The sequence below is a fragment of the Ceratotherium simum genome, chromosome 37 (assembly GCF_057802395.1).
Source record: "Ceratotherium simum simum isolate JZ-2026a chromosome 37, ASM5780239v1, whole genome shotgun sequence".
Lineage (NCBI taxonomy): Eukaryota > Metazoa > Chordata > Mammalia > Perissodactyla > Rhinocerotidae > Ceratotherium > Ceratotherium simum.
Window position 1 is genome coordinate 9,667,373 of NC_141936.1, and position 14,151 is coordinate 9,681,523.

General features: G+C 55.2%; 1 protein-coding gene across 1 annotated transcript; it reads left to right on the forward strand.

The window, feature by feature from the left end:
* Window positions 1-2,991: 2,991 nt before the first annotated feature.
* On the forward strand, window positions 2,992-14,033 carry NMUR1 (neuromedin U receptor 1). The gene is made up of 3 exons (XM_087424508.1): window positions 2,992-3,258; window positions 5,075-5,963; window positions 8,176-14,033. The coding sequence occupies exons 1-3, from the start codon at window positions 2,992-2,994 to the stop codon at window positions 8,556-8,558; spliced, it is 1,539 nt and encodes a 512-aa protein (XP_087280634.1). The 3' UTR covers window positions 8,559-14,033.
* The last annotated feature ends 118 nt before the right edge of the window (window positions 14,034-14,151 follow it).

Here is a 14,151-nt window from a genome sequence, read left to right on the forward strand (position 1 = left end):
GTGTGTCAACCTTGAGCTAAGTGTTCTAACCCAGATTATCTCGCTTAATCCTCACAGCACCCTGAGGGACAGGTGCTGTTCTTGCTGTTTTACAGACCGGGAAGCTGGGGTCTGGAGTGCAAAGTCACTTGTCTAAGGCCGCACAGCCAGCTGGCTGGCAGTATGAGCGAAGATTCTCATCCAGGCCTCGCTGTGGTGAAAGCCCATAATTGCCATGTCCCCTGCTTTCCTTTGACACCTCTTTTCCTGGGAGCGGGTCAGCTTCTGTGGGCAGAGCTGGGCCTGGGGGCTCGGGGAGTTTGGATGGCCACACACAAGTCACACGCTTTACTGAGGTGCAATCCCAGCCCCCGCACTGGGGACCCCACCACCCAGAGGGGCTCAGATCTTTCCTCCTGTCTCTCCTGGCCATGGCCTGGCCTGGGTCCAGCTGAGCAGAGCCAGGTGGAGAGGTCTCTGACCTGGGGAAGTGCCCAGGTAAGCAGGCAACTCTCCCCGTCTGGATGTTGCTGTTCCCAGCTCTCCGTGTTTACAGAGCTTGGTTACTGGTGGGTCCTGGGCTGTCCCCATCACTCAGGCTGCAGAACAGCCTCTCCCTCCCATCCAAGGCCTCAGTGTCCCCAAGCTCATCTCATCCTCTTTGTCTTGTCTCCGAAGGCAGTAAAGCAGGGTCGGGGTGGGGGTTTCTGGGTGAATGGTGGGTGTACCAGGAGCTGCTGAGGAGGTTCTGGTGAAGACCTGGCTTGGGGCAGCTGCCTGTCTGGGGGTCTCAGGAGTGAGCAGGGCGAGGAGGGGCCATGGGGCTGCTGACGTGCCTCAGGCTCTGTGGGCCCTGCACACCCTCCAGGATGTGGGAGGTGTCCCAACCGGCCCCCAGAGGTCCCAGAAAACACTCCCTTAGCAGATTCGCTGTTGTGCAGAGTTGGGCCCTTAGTGCCCTGATCTGGGTAGATGCCCACCAGCCAAGCTCAGGAGACTGAGGTATATACCCAGAGAAGCTGGGATGCACACGGCCCTGGGGAAACCATCTCAGGACGGAGCAGCAGGATGGGAGGCAGCAGGATGTCATCAGGTTCTGATGGGATGTGCTACCCTGGTGGTCTGGAGCTCAGGCCCAGGGGCCAGGGCACCCAGGGCCCTCTGGACAATGCTACAACCATGATGACCACTGGGCCTCTCCTTTTGAGGGGCTACTCTTTTAGGCTGACATGAATGCTGCGAAGGATGCAGCCAACTGTAGGAATTCCTGACTGGCGGCGGGAGCTTCTGTAAGGCAGGGGCTGGTTCTTCCCCATCCTTTCCCGGGCTCTGAGCATCTCCAAAGAGTCCACAGTGGGTTTCAGGCTGCTCAGAGTGTGTGCAAAGTAGTTAAAGTTGTGTGTGTGAGTATGTCCAGTGATGGGAGCACGGGTCAACAATGCTCATCACGCGCTAAGTGCTGACTGTGACCCCATGGTGGGCTGTTTCCCAGCATGCTGCCTGCCCCTCAGTGCTCGTCTGATTTGATAGCCGCCGCGATCTTGAAGGCTCCACCGGGTCATTCATCTGGGGCTGAGTGGTTAACTGTCCAGGACACCTGAGAATCCTTTCCCCCAAGGATTTAGGGACCATCTGCCCCTGCACTGCCTGCAGTCTCCCTGTGTCCAGGACTGTGTTTATATGTGCAGGTCCTGTGAAGGCAGGCCTGGTGGAGGCGGGGACCATCTGCCCCAGCGCAGCCTACAGTCTGCCTGTGCCTGGGGCTGTGTTTATGTGTGCAGTTCCTGGGAAGGCGGGCCTGGTGGAAGCTCTGAGAGGCTCTAACTCCCAGTCCCCAAGGCCAGACAGTGACTTATGGGGCGGGGGGTGGGATAGGGAAAGTCTGGGGGAAGAAGGTTGCGCCCCCAATTGTCATTAAATGGAGATAATCCCACCCGATTTTCTTGTGTGCCGGCCATGTGCCTCAAAGGTTAGCACATTCTACAGGAAGGGAAACCGAGGCACAGAGGGGCTGAGCCTCTTCACACAGCTCCCCAGCAGCCTTTCCGGGGCCTGGGGCTCTTTGGAGGGCATTTGTCAAAAACGAGGATTTCTGGACCTCGCCCAGACTGGGCGAATCAGACCGTGGGAAGAGGCCCAAGAGCCAGCATTTTAGCCTGGGAGAACTGTGTTTGCAGGCTCCCTAGCAGGTCCCTGATGAAATAACTTCCAGCTAAGGAGCTGTTTGGAGGGGTGGGGTGGAGCAGGGAGGGCGCTCCCTGCTAGGGTCTACATGTGTACGGTCTGGGGGAGCAGGAGGAGGCTGGGGTCCTGGCATTCAGGGCTCTTCCCTCCCTCCCAGCCGGCGCCCTGCAGGAAGGTGAGGGGGCAGGGCAGACACCTGAATGGATGAGAAGGAGGGTGTTTGGAGGTGAGAGAATACAGGAGTGGGGAGAGGGGGGTCCAACACCACGCTAGACTTTGGGTATTCTTTTTCAGAAGGAAGTGGGAGCCCCTACAGAAGGTTTTCCAGCAGAGGAGTGACTAGTCTGTGGGAGGAGAGACGGGAGGAGAACGGAGGCTCCTGCAGCGGTCCTGGGAGGGGTCGAGGACCTGGACTCAGGGCCTGGAGGACCAAAGGAAGAGCAGGTGGAGACTGCTGTCCTGGGGCGTGCAGTGGAGGGAGGGGCAGCTGCCCCTGTGTGAAGCCTAGGAGTGGGGATGAGACCCTTTGGGGCACGTTGACTTTTTGAGGGGCTGGCCAGATGTCCTTGGAGGTGTGTCCGAAATGTGGGGCAAGAGGAGGTGATGGCTGGAGGGACACCATAACAAGGAGTTAGGCTAAAAGTCAGCGTACTGAGGGCGGGGACAGCATGTGAGACCCAGGACACTTGGACTCTCTCTGAAGCTCAGTTTTCTCATCTGTAAAATGGGTGTTGTGAGGGTTCCGTGAGGTAAAGGCGCTCCTGGAAGCGCCCTGTCAAACCCTTGGAAACACAATCGCTCTATTTTGGGTGGGTGAGGGGGGCCCGGATGAGTGCGTCTGGGTCTCGCGACCGGGCAGGCTGGGGTGGGGGTGGGGGGCGGCCCTGCCCCCTGGTGGCGGTCCCCGGCCAGGACGTCCAGGCCCCCGACAGGCGGGGCGGCGGGGCGACGGGGCTGCTCGGGGGTGGCCGCCGTCAGTCCGCCAGTCCGCTCGCTCCCGGGGCGCGTCTGCCGATCGGTCGGTCCAAGGACACCCGCCCCGCGCTCGGCGGGTCGGCTCCCGGCTCCGGGGTCTCGCGGGCCGCGGACGGCATGGTAGGTGAGCGGGACGCCGGAGGCGCCAGGGCGCGGCGGCTGCACCGGGCACGGCCGGGCGGGAGGAGGGCGCGGGCAGGGGCTCCCTGGGGCGGCGGAGATCGGGGCGCCCCCTCCCCTGGGGACTCGCGGCCTCCCGGTTTACTTCTGTCTTAATTGCGGGCCACCCAAGCCGCGGGGCTGGGGGCTCCGGGGCGGCGCCCCTTCCCGGTGGCGTCCGGAGCCTCCCTCGAACCCGAGTCGGCGCCTGCGCGTTCCCAGCTCATCCCTGCGGTTCCCCGCTGCGCGCCCTGCACCGGCCGGGTAGGGAGTGCGGGTGCGGCGGGGACGGGAGGGAAGTCGGAGGGGATGAAAATGCGCCTCGATCCCAAGATGCGGGGGTTAGGTGTGGGAGAGGCAGGGAGGCTGAGGGAGACTTCTGGGCGGAGGCTTTGGAGAGGAGGAAGATACTCGGGATTAAGTATACTTGGGGTCTGGGAGAGCGAAGGACCTGGAAAAGAAATTTGAAGATACGTGGGCAAGGGGAGGGCCCAAGCCCCCAATCTGAGAAGAGGAAACGGAGCTGAAGGAATAGGGAGAGGATCCGGGACCCGAGCCTGAAAATCCGCGGCTGTTGCGAGGGGAGAGGTGGCGGCGGCGGCGGTGGGCTGGGGAACCGGCTCAGGAGGGCGTCAGGGCTGCTCGCTTAGGGCAGCTCCCCGCCTCGCGCCAAGCCACGTGCCCCGCCGAATGCCCCTCAGCCCCTGCCGCATCTCCCTGGACTGTCCTTCTCTTTCCACGTGGGAAGTAAGGATCACATCACTGTGCATTGAAACTGAGCACCTAAAAGGAACCAGGCACACTCCTGAGAACTTTACATGTGTTCTCTCATTTAATCCTCATGGAAACCATGAGGTAGGCTCTATGGACATCCCCATTTACAGATGAGGAGACTGAGGCACAGTGAGGGGAGGTCACAGAAGAGGGTGGCAGAGCTGGCGTTTGACCTCAGGCCAGTCTGTTTAGCTCCACGGGTTCTTGACCAACATATTCGGTGGACTGGCAAAGAGATGGGGAGCCGGAGAGACGACAGGGTACCCCAGAACTGGCAGTGTCAAGGGTGTCAAATATTTCAACTTCGAACACTTCGGGTGATAAGAAAATAAACCAGAACCGACGTTTCGATCAGCGTTATAGTTTTTGGCCCTTTCACACGCTCGCTTGATGCCCACAGTGAACCAGCCCTCACTCACAGTGAGGTGACAGATAATCAGGCCCTTCTGTGGGTCAGGCAGGCCCTGTGTTAATACCTTTCATGGATCAACTTCCTCGGATCCTTGTTATATGGAAACAGCCACAGAGAGGTTACCACGCAAATGGTCACACAGCCTGGAATTGGGGAGGCTGGATTTGAATCCAGACAGTTGCTTCCAGAGCTCTTGCTCCTAAAGACCGTGTGACACTGTGCATTGTGCCCATTTTACAGATGCCCAAACTGAGTGCTTCTCCAGAAGTCCATGGCTTGGAAGGGAGACACACAAGGGGAGACTACTGATGGCAAAGCCCATGCTTGAGAGGGTCCGTCATTTATTCAAAGATTCCAATAGATTGTGAAATTTAAAATTGAAGTTCCACTTTTTATCATTTTTAAGATGTACATTTGTACATCTCTGAAATTGTAACGCATCTTACAATGGATGACAGAGTTGTTTCTTTCTCAGAGGTACACAAAATAGTGGTCCTCCTAGTGTCGATGGCACCTTTGGTTTGATGAATGACGGCGGAGCCAGGGTTCCCCAAATGACTTTTCTGGGTGTCTCTCTCTTCTGTTCCACAGGCTCCTCTCTGCCTCAATTGCTCCATCCTCCCTGGAGACACGTCCCCAGGGCGTTCAAGGATCCCAGTGCCCTGCAATGGCAGTAGGGCCTGGGGGGTCTTTGGCCCCGAGGATTTGAACCTGACTGATGAGGAGCTGAAACTCAAGTACCTGGGGCCCCAGCAGACAGAGCTGTTCACACCCATCTGTGTCACGTACCTGCTGATCTTCGTGGTGGGCGCCGTGGGCAACGGGCTGACCTGCACGGTCATCCTGCGCCACAAGGCCATGCACACGCCCACCAACTACTACCTCTTCAGCCTAGCCGTGTCGGACCTGCTGGTGCTGCTGGTGGGCCTGCCTCTGGAGCTCTATGAGATGTGGTCTAACTACCCCTTCCTGCTGGGCGCTGGCGGCTGCTACTTCCGCACGCTGCTCTTCGAGACAGTCTGCCTGGCCTCTGTGCTCAATGTCACTGCCCTGAGTGTGGAGCGCTACGTGGCCGTGGTGCACCCGCTGCAGGCCAGGTCCATGGTGACTCGGACCCGCGTGCGCCGTGTGCTCGGGGTCGTCTGGGGCCTCGCCGTGCTCTGCTCTCTGCCCAACACCAGCCTGCACGGCGTCCAGCAGCTGGACGTGCCCTGCCGGGGCCCGGTGCCCGGCTCAGCCGTGTGCACCCTGGTCCGCCCACGGGCCCTCTACAACCTGGTCGTGCAGACCACCACTCTGCTCTTCTTCTGCCTGCCCATGGCCACCATCAGTGTCCTTTACCTGCTCATTGGGCTGCGGCTGCGGCGTGACAGGCTACTGCTGCTCAGGCAGGAGGCCGAGGGCAGGGCCAGGTTCAGCAACACCTGCAGGCTCCAGCGGCTGCAGGATAGGGGTCGGACACAGGTGACCAAGATGCTGTGTAAGTGTTGCTGCTGGGAAGAGGGGCTGAGCCCAGCACTTGGTGAGGCTGGGGCTTCCAGGACCTAGGGCAAGGGGCTGAGGGTCTGGATTTATGGTGGAGGCTGAGTGTGAGGCTTGGAGTAACCCCCTGCCCTGTGTGTGTGTGTGTGTGTGTGTGTGTGTGTGTGTGTGCATGTGCATGCATGTATACTCTTTTTAGATTACCCTGTGAGAAACTCATGCCAAAGATAAATGTTAATGGTTCATGGCAGGATCTGCTACATAATTTGCCAGGCCCAGTGCAAAATGAAAAGTCAGGGTCCCTTGTTCAAAAATTATTAAGAATGTCGAGACAGCAACAGTAGAGCACTAAAGAAGAGCATTGGCCCCTTCTAAGCTTGGGGCCCTATGCAAAGGCACAGGTGGCACATCCATGAAGCCAGCCCTGGCTCCTGGAACCAAACCACAGACAGGGCAGGGGCATGTGGCTGGGCTCCAGGATAACAGAGCTGATTGTGGGATCTGTGCCCTCCAGGTCTCTTATCTCTTCTCCTAAACATGTCTTGGCTCTGTACTTCCCTACAGCAGCCTGGAGGCATGGCCACAGAGTTCCCTCTCCTGAGGAACTGACCCTCTTCCTTTAGTGGCTACTGAAAAGTCCCAGGGAAGAATTCTGATTGGTGGGCTTAGGTCATGGCCCACCCCCTGGGCCAGAGTGGCAGTATGCTGAGGTGAGCAGCCCCCACAGAACCACACTGTGGGATCTGGGGAGAGCAAGCCTCCCAAAAGAAGAGAAAGAGGGTACTGGAATGGCAAGATGATGAATTTCCTCTGTCTATGTCTGCGGTTCCCTGGGGACCACAGGAGTGACAATGGTCTGAAGGAGGCTCATCAGGAGGTGTGTGTGTGATGGTCGGGGTGCAGAGCCCAGGAGAAGCAGGGCAGAGATGTGGATTGGGGCTGGCCAGGGCATGCCCAGCTGGATCTTCCTGTGGTCTAGACCTGGCTCTTTTTCAAAAACAGTGGCCCTGGGGAAGCAAAACAAACTGATACTAAGCCAATCATTGATTTCCTCCCCATCCTGCCCCCCTCAGCAGGACCTGAATCAGGTAGGGGGGGTAATCCAGGGCAGGAAGGGCTAGTGGGGACTTGGCCAAAGCCATGGGATTATAGCCAGCTAACTGGGCACTGCCTCGTTCCCAGAGATAGACACGTTCCTCTCGCCCCCCAGGAACAGTGCCCCAGAGTATGGGGTCACTTGTGCAGCCCCCTAAGATGGGGCCAACTCCAGAGCTCTGTGCTTGCCTCCCAGCTCTGCACTGTGAAGCCTACACTACAGGCCAAAAGGCCCCCCTCACCCTGCCCCTGCCTCCTACTCCCCTGCCCCACAGGGGCCGACTGCTCAGCTGGGACGGCTCTCACCCTGGGAGCTGGGGTGATTCCTAAGGCTGCCTTGCTTGCTGGCCTGGGGTTCTGGCTTTCTTCTTTCCCTCTCTCTGTCCCCATCTTCATCTTCTGAGGGCCTACTGTGCACCAGGCTCTGTGCTGGGGACATTGTAAGTGACATCCTGATTGAAATCCAGGATCATGAGGAAAACCACATTTTCCTCATTTCAGAGGGGTGTGATGGGAAAGACACTGCAGAAGAAATATCGGAGGTCAGAGAAGCAAACACGAGAAACAAGACAAAAATCAAGGCAGGCCTGGTGGCCGAGACCCAAGAAGGGCATGGCTGGTTCAGACGAGGGCTGGAGGGAAGCTTGGGGGAAGAGTGAGGGCTTGGCCAGCCTGTCCTGCCTTTGACTGGGGTGAGGAGGGGCTCTCAAGTAAAGCATCAGTAGGCATGACCCCCAAGTGTTCACCTAGAGTGGGTCTTACCCCACAGTCTGTCACTCTGGGGCTCAGCTAAGGGTCAGCCAGTTCCAGATTCCATGGTGAGAGAATCAGAGTGGGCCAGCTTGACTCAGGTGTCCACGCCTGATCCAGTCGGCTGTGGCTGGGGGCAGGGCACACACCCACTGCCCAGTCAGTGACAGTGGTGAGAGCAGCCTCAACGGAAGGGGTGCGGCCAGGGCAGGCAAACTTCCGGAAACTTCCATATGGACAATGGGCATGGGTGGCCTGTGGGACAGGAGAGGAGGTGAGAATGGCAGAGCAGACTGAAGCCCGGGGAAGGGAGGCGATTGAGAGGGTCCCGGCGGGCACCCAAGTCTCCCTCTCTACCCCCGCAGTTGTGCTGGTCGTGGTGTTTGGGATCTGCTGGGCCCCGTTCCACATTGACCGCCTGATGTGGAGCTTCGTGTCCCAGTGGACGGAGAGCCTGCTCCTGGCCTTCCAGTACGTGCACGTTGTCTCCGGCGTCTTCTTCTACCTCAGCTCCGCCGCCAACCCCGTGCTCTACAGCTTCATGTCCAGCCGGTTCCGGGACACCTTCCAGGAAGCCCTGTGCCTGGGGACCCGGTGCCACGGCCACAGATCCCACCGCGGCTCCCACAGCCTCAGCAGGGTGACCACGGGCAGCACCCTGTGTGACATGGGCTCCCCGGGCAGCAGGGCCTACCCTCTGGCTGAGAAAGTTGGCCCAGAGGGACAGCAAGAGACTGACCCCTCCTGAGTGGGGCCCCAAAGCAGTGTCACCTGGAGTGGCCAGAGCGCCAGGCACAGCTCTGGGAGCCACACCAGCCTTCCTCTGCAGGGATGTCTTCATGACCTGTCCCCCTTTGTGCCCTGTCCCACTTCAGCCTAGAAACTCTGACCAGCCCCTCAGTGACTCCTGCCCCAACCCATGCATTGGAAGGGACATAAAGTTGCTGTCCGCCCTCCAGACCCCCAGGTCCCAGTTCAAGTCCTCCCCCTGCAGGAACAGCACAGTTGGTCAATTGGGCACAGCAAGCCTCCATCTGGGAACTCCCCCACCCTCACCCCCATTTTCTGCAATGTTCCCGGGGCCCTACCTTTCTTTCTCATTTCTTGTTGAGCTTCTGCAGGTTCTGGCCCATTCTGTCCCTCTCTAGCTCTTGGCCTGCACCCGGGACCCTCCTCTGACCTGACCCCTCCCTGCCCCCAGTCTGCTCATTCTGCCCAGGGATCTCCTCTGCCTGGTGGTGCTGCTGGGTGGCAGGGGTGCCAGGGATCCAGGGGACCTGGTTTCAATCTCAGCCCGGCTACCACCACCTTGCTGTGTGGCACCAAGCAAATGGCCTCACCTTTCCAGGCCTTGGTCCCATCCCGTTTGCAAAATGAAAGGGGCCCTGACAACCTAAGTGTCAGGCTTTGCACTTTAGCTGTGGTTTTCTGTGTGTGCATAAGTCACTGCTTGTAACAAAAACAACTGATACCCTCAGATTAACAAGGCGGAAATTACTCTCTACTTCCTCACCACCCCCACCCCCTACTCCCTCCCTGATCTCCACGTGCACCCCCCACCCCCCACCCCAGAGCCATTCAGGACATGTTCTTTGCTTGTCCTAGAACAGCTGTGAGCAGGGGTCCCTGCCTGCCTCCGTCCTCACCTCTGCACAGATGGGCTTGGGAGCCTGAGGTGAGCAGAGCACTGGGCCTGGCCGGCCAGAGGATTTCTGGGGGCAAGAGACATGGGTCAACCAAGGGCAAGGAGTGTCCCTGTGAAGACAGTTCTGCTTGGGAGTCAGTGAGGTGAGAAGAGAGATAGGACAAGTAAGTCCTGAAGCGAAGTCCCATCCCGAATCCCCATGGGCCAACTTGGTGTTCAGTCAGGACTCAGTGGTTGGAACTTGTCCCTGGACGCTGTCCTCCTCCTGAGAGGAGACTGCAGTAGCAGGAACCCTGGCCACCCTGGCGGGGAGCTGCAGGGTGCCTGGGGTGAAGAAGGCAGTGTGCCGCGGGGGCTGCTGGTCCGAGGCCTCCCTGAAACCCTCCCTAGTTCAGACCCCAGGTTCCCCGCCTGGAAAGTGGAGGAGACCATAGAGTGCTGCACATAACGTCCTGGAGTTTTTGAGATTCAATTATAAAAATAACAAATGCTCATTGTAGAAAATTTGAAAAGTACAAATAAGCAAAAATGAAAACAATTAAAAACCACCCTTGTCGTGACTGGGGGAAGGGGGAAATGGAGAATTGTTTAACGGGTACAGAGTTTCAGTTTTGCAAGATGAAAAAGTTTGGAGATTGGTTGCACAGCGGTGTGAATGTGCTTAAACACTGAACTGTACACTTAAATGGTTAAGATGGTAAATTGTATGTTATGTATATTTTACCACAATTTTTTTAGAGAAAGAATTAAGTCTAAAGGAAAAGAAAAAAATAAAACCACCCATAACTTTACTCTCCAGAGGTAACCATCGTATATAAGATAAGAGGGGGGATGGGGATTCTTCTGAGAAAGGAGCTCGTGAAGCGGCTGTGCAGGGCTGTGATGCCCAATGTCCCCTCTGAAATGAGCTCCGAGGGGGCCCTGGGCTGGCGTGTGGGGAGCAGCCAGACCCCAAACTTCAGGCTGGAGCCTGCAGTTGTGCCCAAAGACTAACTGGACTCCCAGGGGCCTCTCATAAGTGACAGAGACGACTCATGCTCCTGAGGAACTTTGGTCAGCGTGTATTCTGGATGGGCCTACTATGTGCAATGGGCAGACTGGGGAAGGTGGGGCAGCTCTGGGCTGAGCCCTTGAGAAAACCGGATGGAGGTGGAAAGGCCAGTCAGCAAGATCCCATCCTCTCAGAAGCCGTATCCCCTGCAGCTTGCTCTTCTGCACTGGTCACGGTCGGGGCAGCACTCTCCTGAGGGCCCAGTGCCACTCCCAGGCCAGGAGTCCTCAACTCTTTATAAGTGTCTGGCTCATCTGGGACTCGAGTCACCCACATCCATCCTCCTGTCTGCTCCCCTCCTGCCGTTATCCCGGGCGACGTCGAAGTCCACGTGGATGGCCCACTGCTGCCCTGCTGTCAGCTCCTGATCTTTCCTGCAGCTCTGAGACCTCTCCTCCACGCCAGCCTCTTAGCCCTCGGTCACAGCCTCACTCCCAGGACCTCCAGGAGTTTTTCCATTTCTAGGAATGTGAAGTCTTGATCATGATTGCCTCCTTCCTGCTCTCTTACTCTGTTATTCCCATGATAGATTTAGTCTTCAACCTCATCTAGCCTTCCTGGTTCTCGACTGCTCTTTCTCCCAACCCATCAGCTTCCTCTGACCTTCACCTCCTTCCTGATGGGTCCTGGATCCCACAGTCATCACACACAACCCTCTCTGCCAGTATTTCTGAGGGCCAAGGTGAACACACTGGAATCACCCTCTCTCAGAAAAAAGTTTATTTTCTTTGGGAATTGAAAGTCCAAGATTAGTCTCATCAATAAACAAACCTGCATTTGCCCACCCTTCCTTCTGTTCAGTATCTGCTTGGGAAATGTAGAGTACCCAGCACTTCACGTCTGTTCTTACATAATCAGATGGTATTTCCAAATGAATCCTGACATCTGGGAGCCCATCTCGTTTTGTACACTTCTCAGAGTCTCCCGCCTTCCCCAGTCTTGTCTTCTAATGGATCCACCAAGTTCTCTTTGTCCCAAGTTTTCCTTGTAGAGAGGAGTTGCCTTTTGGGGGGCTCCCTAGCGTTTGAACTCCCTTTCCATTGGGAGTGTGTGAATCTTGGTGGGAGACCAAGCCCAGGCTCCCACTACAGAAGCTGAAAGGGTTTCGGACACTCTCCACCACTGATGTCACTGTGTGGCCCATGACTTGCACTCGGCCAGCGGGATGACCTGACATGGCACTCCTATCTGGGGCAAGTGATACTAAGACCCATGACAGCAGGGGCAGCCGTGTCCAGGGCAGCAGTGCTAACAGCCCCAGTGCAGGCTGCCCCTGGGGCTTCTGCTGTTCAGCATCCCTTGGCTCCTGCCCGTTTTCTCCACCAGGTTTTCCAGCCTTCCTGTTGATGTTCTGAACTGCTGAGAGCCTTTCAATAAATTCCCTTTCTGCTTGAGTTGGCCAGAGTGGCTTGCTGCTGTCTGCTACCAAGAACCTTAACAGATCCATCCATCCGTGGGTTTGAAGGTTACACCTTCTGTTTGTTCTACTTGTGGTTATCTTTATACATTTCTAACATAAGCAGATATTATCACTGATTTTTTTAAAACCCCAAACTACAGTCTATAATACTTAATCATCACTCTCATGTTCTCTCACCCTGTTTTTAAAAGATCTTTTTTTTTTTAAGAGGCAAGAGAAGGAGGACAAATTTAAGGAATTGGATCCTAGAAACATATTTACTAACAGTCTAAACATCTTCAGCACAAGAAAAGAACTTTAGTGTTCTTCTACTGACAAGCAGTCAGGTATGGAGGTGGAGCAAGGACTGGAATCGGCTGCCCTGGTTTGAATCCTGGCTCAGCTACTAACTACCCTAAAAGCCAGAGTGGCCTTAGGCCAAAGTCAGACTGACTGAGAGTTACTGACTTTTCTAAAGAAAGAATGTGCAACCTGCGTGCACACAAATGAGAGAGTCAGAGGCCAACACTGACAGCAGCATCCTTCCAAACAGTGTCTAGGTTCATAAATCGACAAGGTTTAGTCTGAGGATGGTAGTTACTCTCCAGGGTAAATGTCCCTTTGTGTGGCCTCTCTAAATGCAACATCCCAACCTTACCCTCTTGCAAGCTTATGCACGGGGCAGGGCAGGACAATTGAGGGGCTGTTTAGGAACAGAGGCCAAGGCCCAGGTGAGGGACAGTGGGCATTCAGGGAAGGCTATACCTGGCTGGGTAAGAGTGCCCTGGCTCAGGAGAGGTGGCCACAGGTTGGGGCTAAAGCTGGAGGGCCTGGAAGCTGCTGCCACATGCTCTGGAACATCTACAAGAGTACCTGGGATCGTTTAATCTAATATTCAAGTACCTTTATCAGCTCTAAGCAACGTGGGCATCATTCACTCAGCTAACATCTATTGAGCAGCGTGTGCCAGGCACTGTACAAGGCTAGAAAGGGGGGCATACAAACATACTGGCATGTAAGGGCTCTGACAGCTGGAACTCTGGGGGCACAGAAGAGAGGTACCTGTCCCAGTGGAGGGAAGGCTTCCAGGAGGAGGCAATGCTGCTCAAGACTCAAAGTCCTGGGAGAAGGGGTCCAACTGGCCTCTGAGCTTTGCTCAGGGGAGGGTGGAGCATTTTTAATGACAGTTCCACCAACACTGAATCCAGGGGAGGAGGTGGGAGACCCTAAAGGGAACGAGGGCTGTCAGGAGGAGGAATGGACACTGGACAGGCCAAAACAAGGCAAAACAGACCATGGTCCACGTTCATTGCTCTCATTCCCTGGACTTCCCTGGCTGCCCTCCTGGAATTGGGATCTGGAACCTTCTCCCTGTCTGTCTCACCTTCATTAGACGTGCACAGGCAGGATTTCTTTTGTTTCCATTTTAGTTAATTGGAAAAAAATAAAGTACACACAATGAAAATAATTACTTCTATTCCCAACACTAAATTAACCACTGTTAACATTTTGGCAATACGAGTACTATCATTTTCCCACACATATCCCCTCCCCCCATTAATGAATAATAGATTGTTTTCAATCATTTGCTTTATAAAACAACTGCCTAGAGCCATCTGGTAGAAGGTCGATGGTTATAATGGATGGATGAAGCTGACAACACCCCAACCAGCTGATCACTTTTAACATCACTGAAAGTGGGACAGCTGGACGTTAAGCGCCTCCTAGAGGAATGCAACAGAAACACACGGCACCATCCGTGAAGTCTTCCTGCAAAAAAACAGCCTGAGTCTAACGTAGCCTCTAGATACAACTACCAATTTACACTACCAATTTACAAGAACCCGGAGGATGGAGGAATACGTTCAAGACACCCCAAAGGTGTCATCCAAGTCCACAATAAGGACAAATTCTTTAAGGACAAATGACTTGGTTTTTTCAACAAATAAACAGTATTTAGAAGGGGTTCTCTACTATAGATTTAAAAGATTTCTGAACATGATGTAATCTATGCAGAAATAGAAGTATAATTATGTACACCTGAAATTTTTACAATGTTATAAACTAATGTTACTGCAATAAACAAAAAATTAAAAAAAAAATACACAAATAAAAGATTTAAGACATATCAACCAAATGTAATGTGTGGAAATTTTTGAATCTGAATTCAAACAAACCAACAGTAAAAAGATATTTTTGAGATAGAAAATTGAACACGGACTAGATATTAGATAGCATCAAGGCCC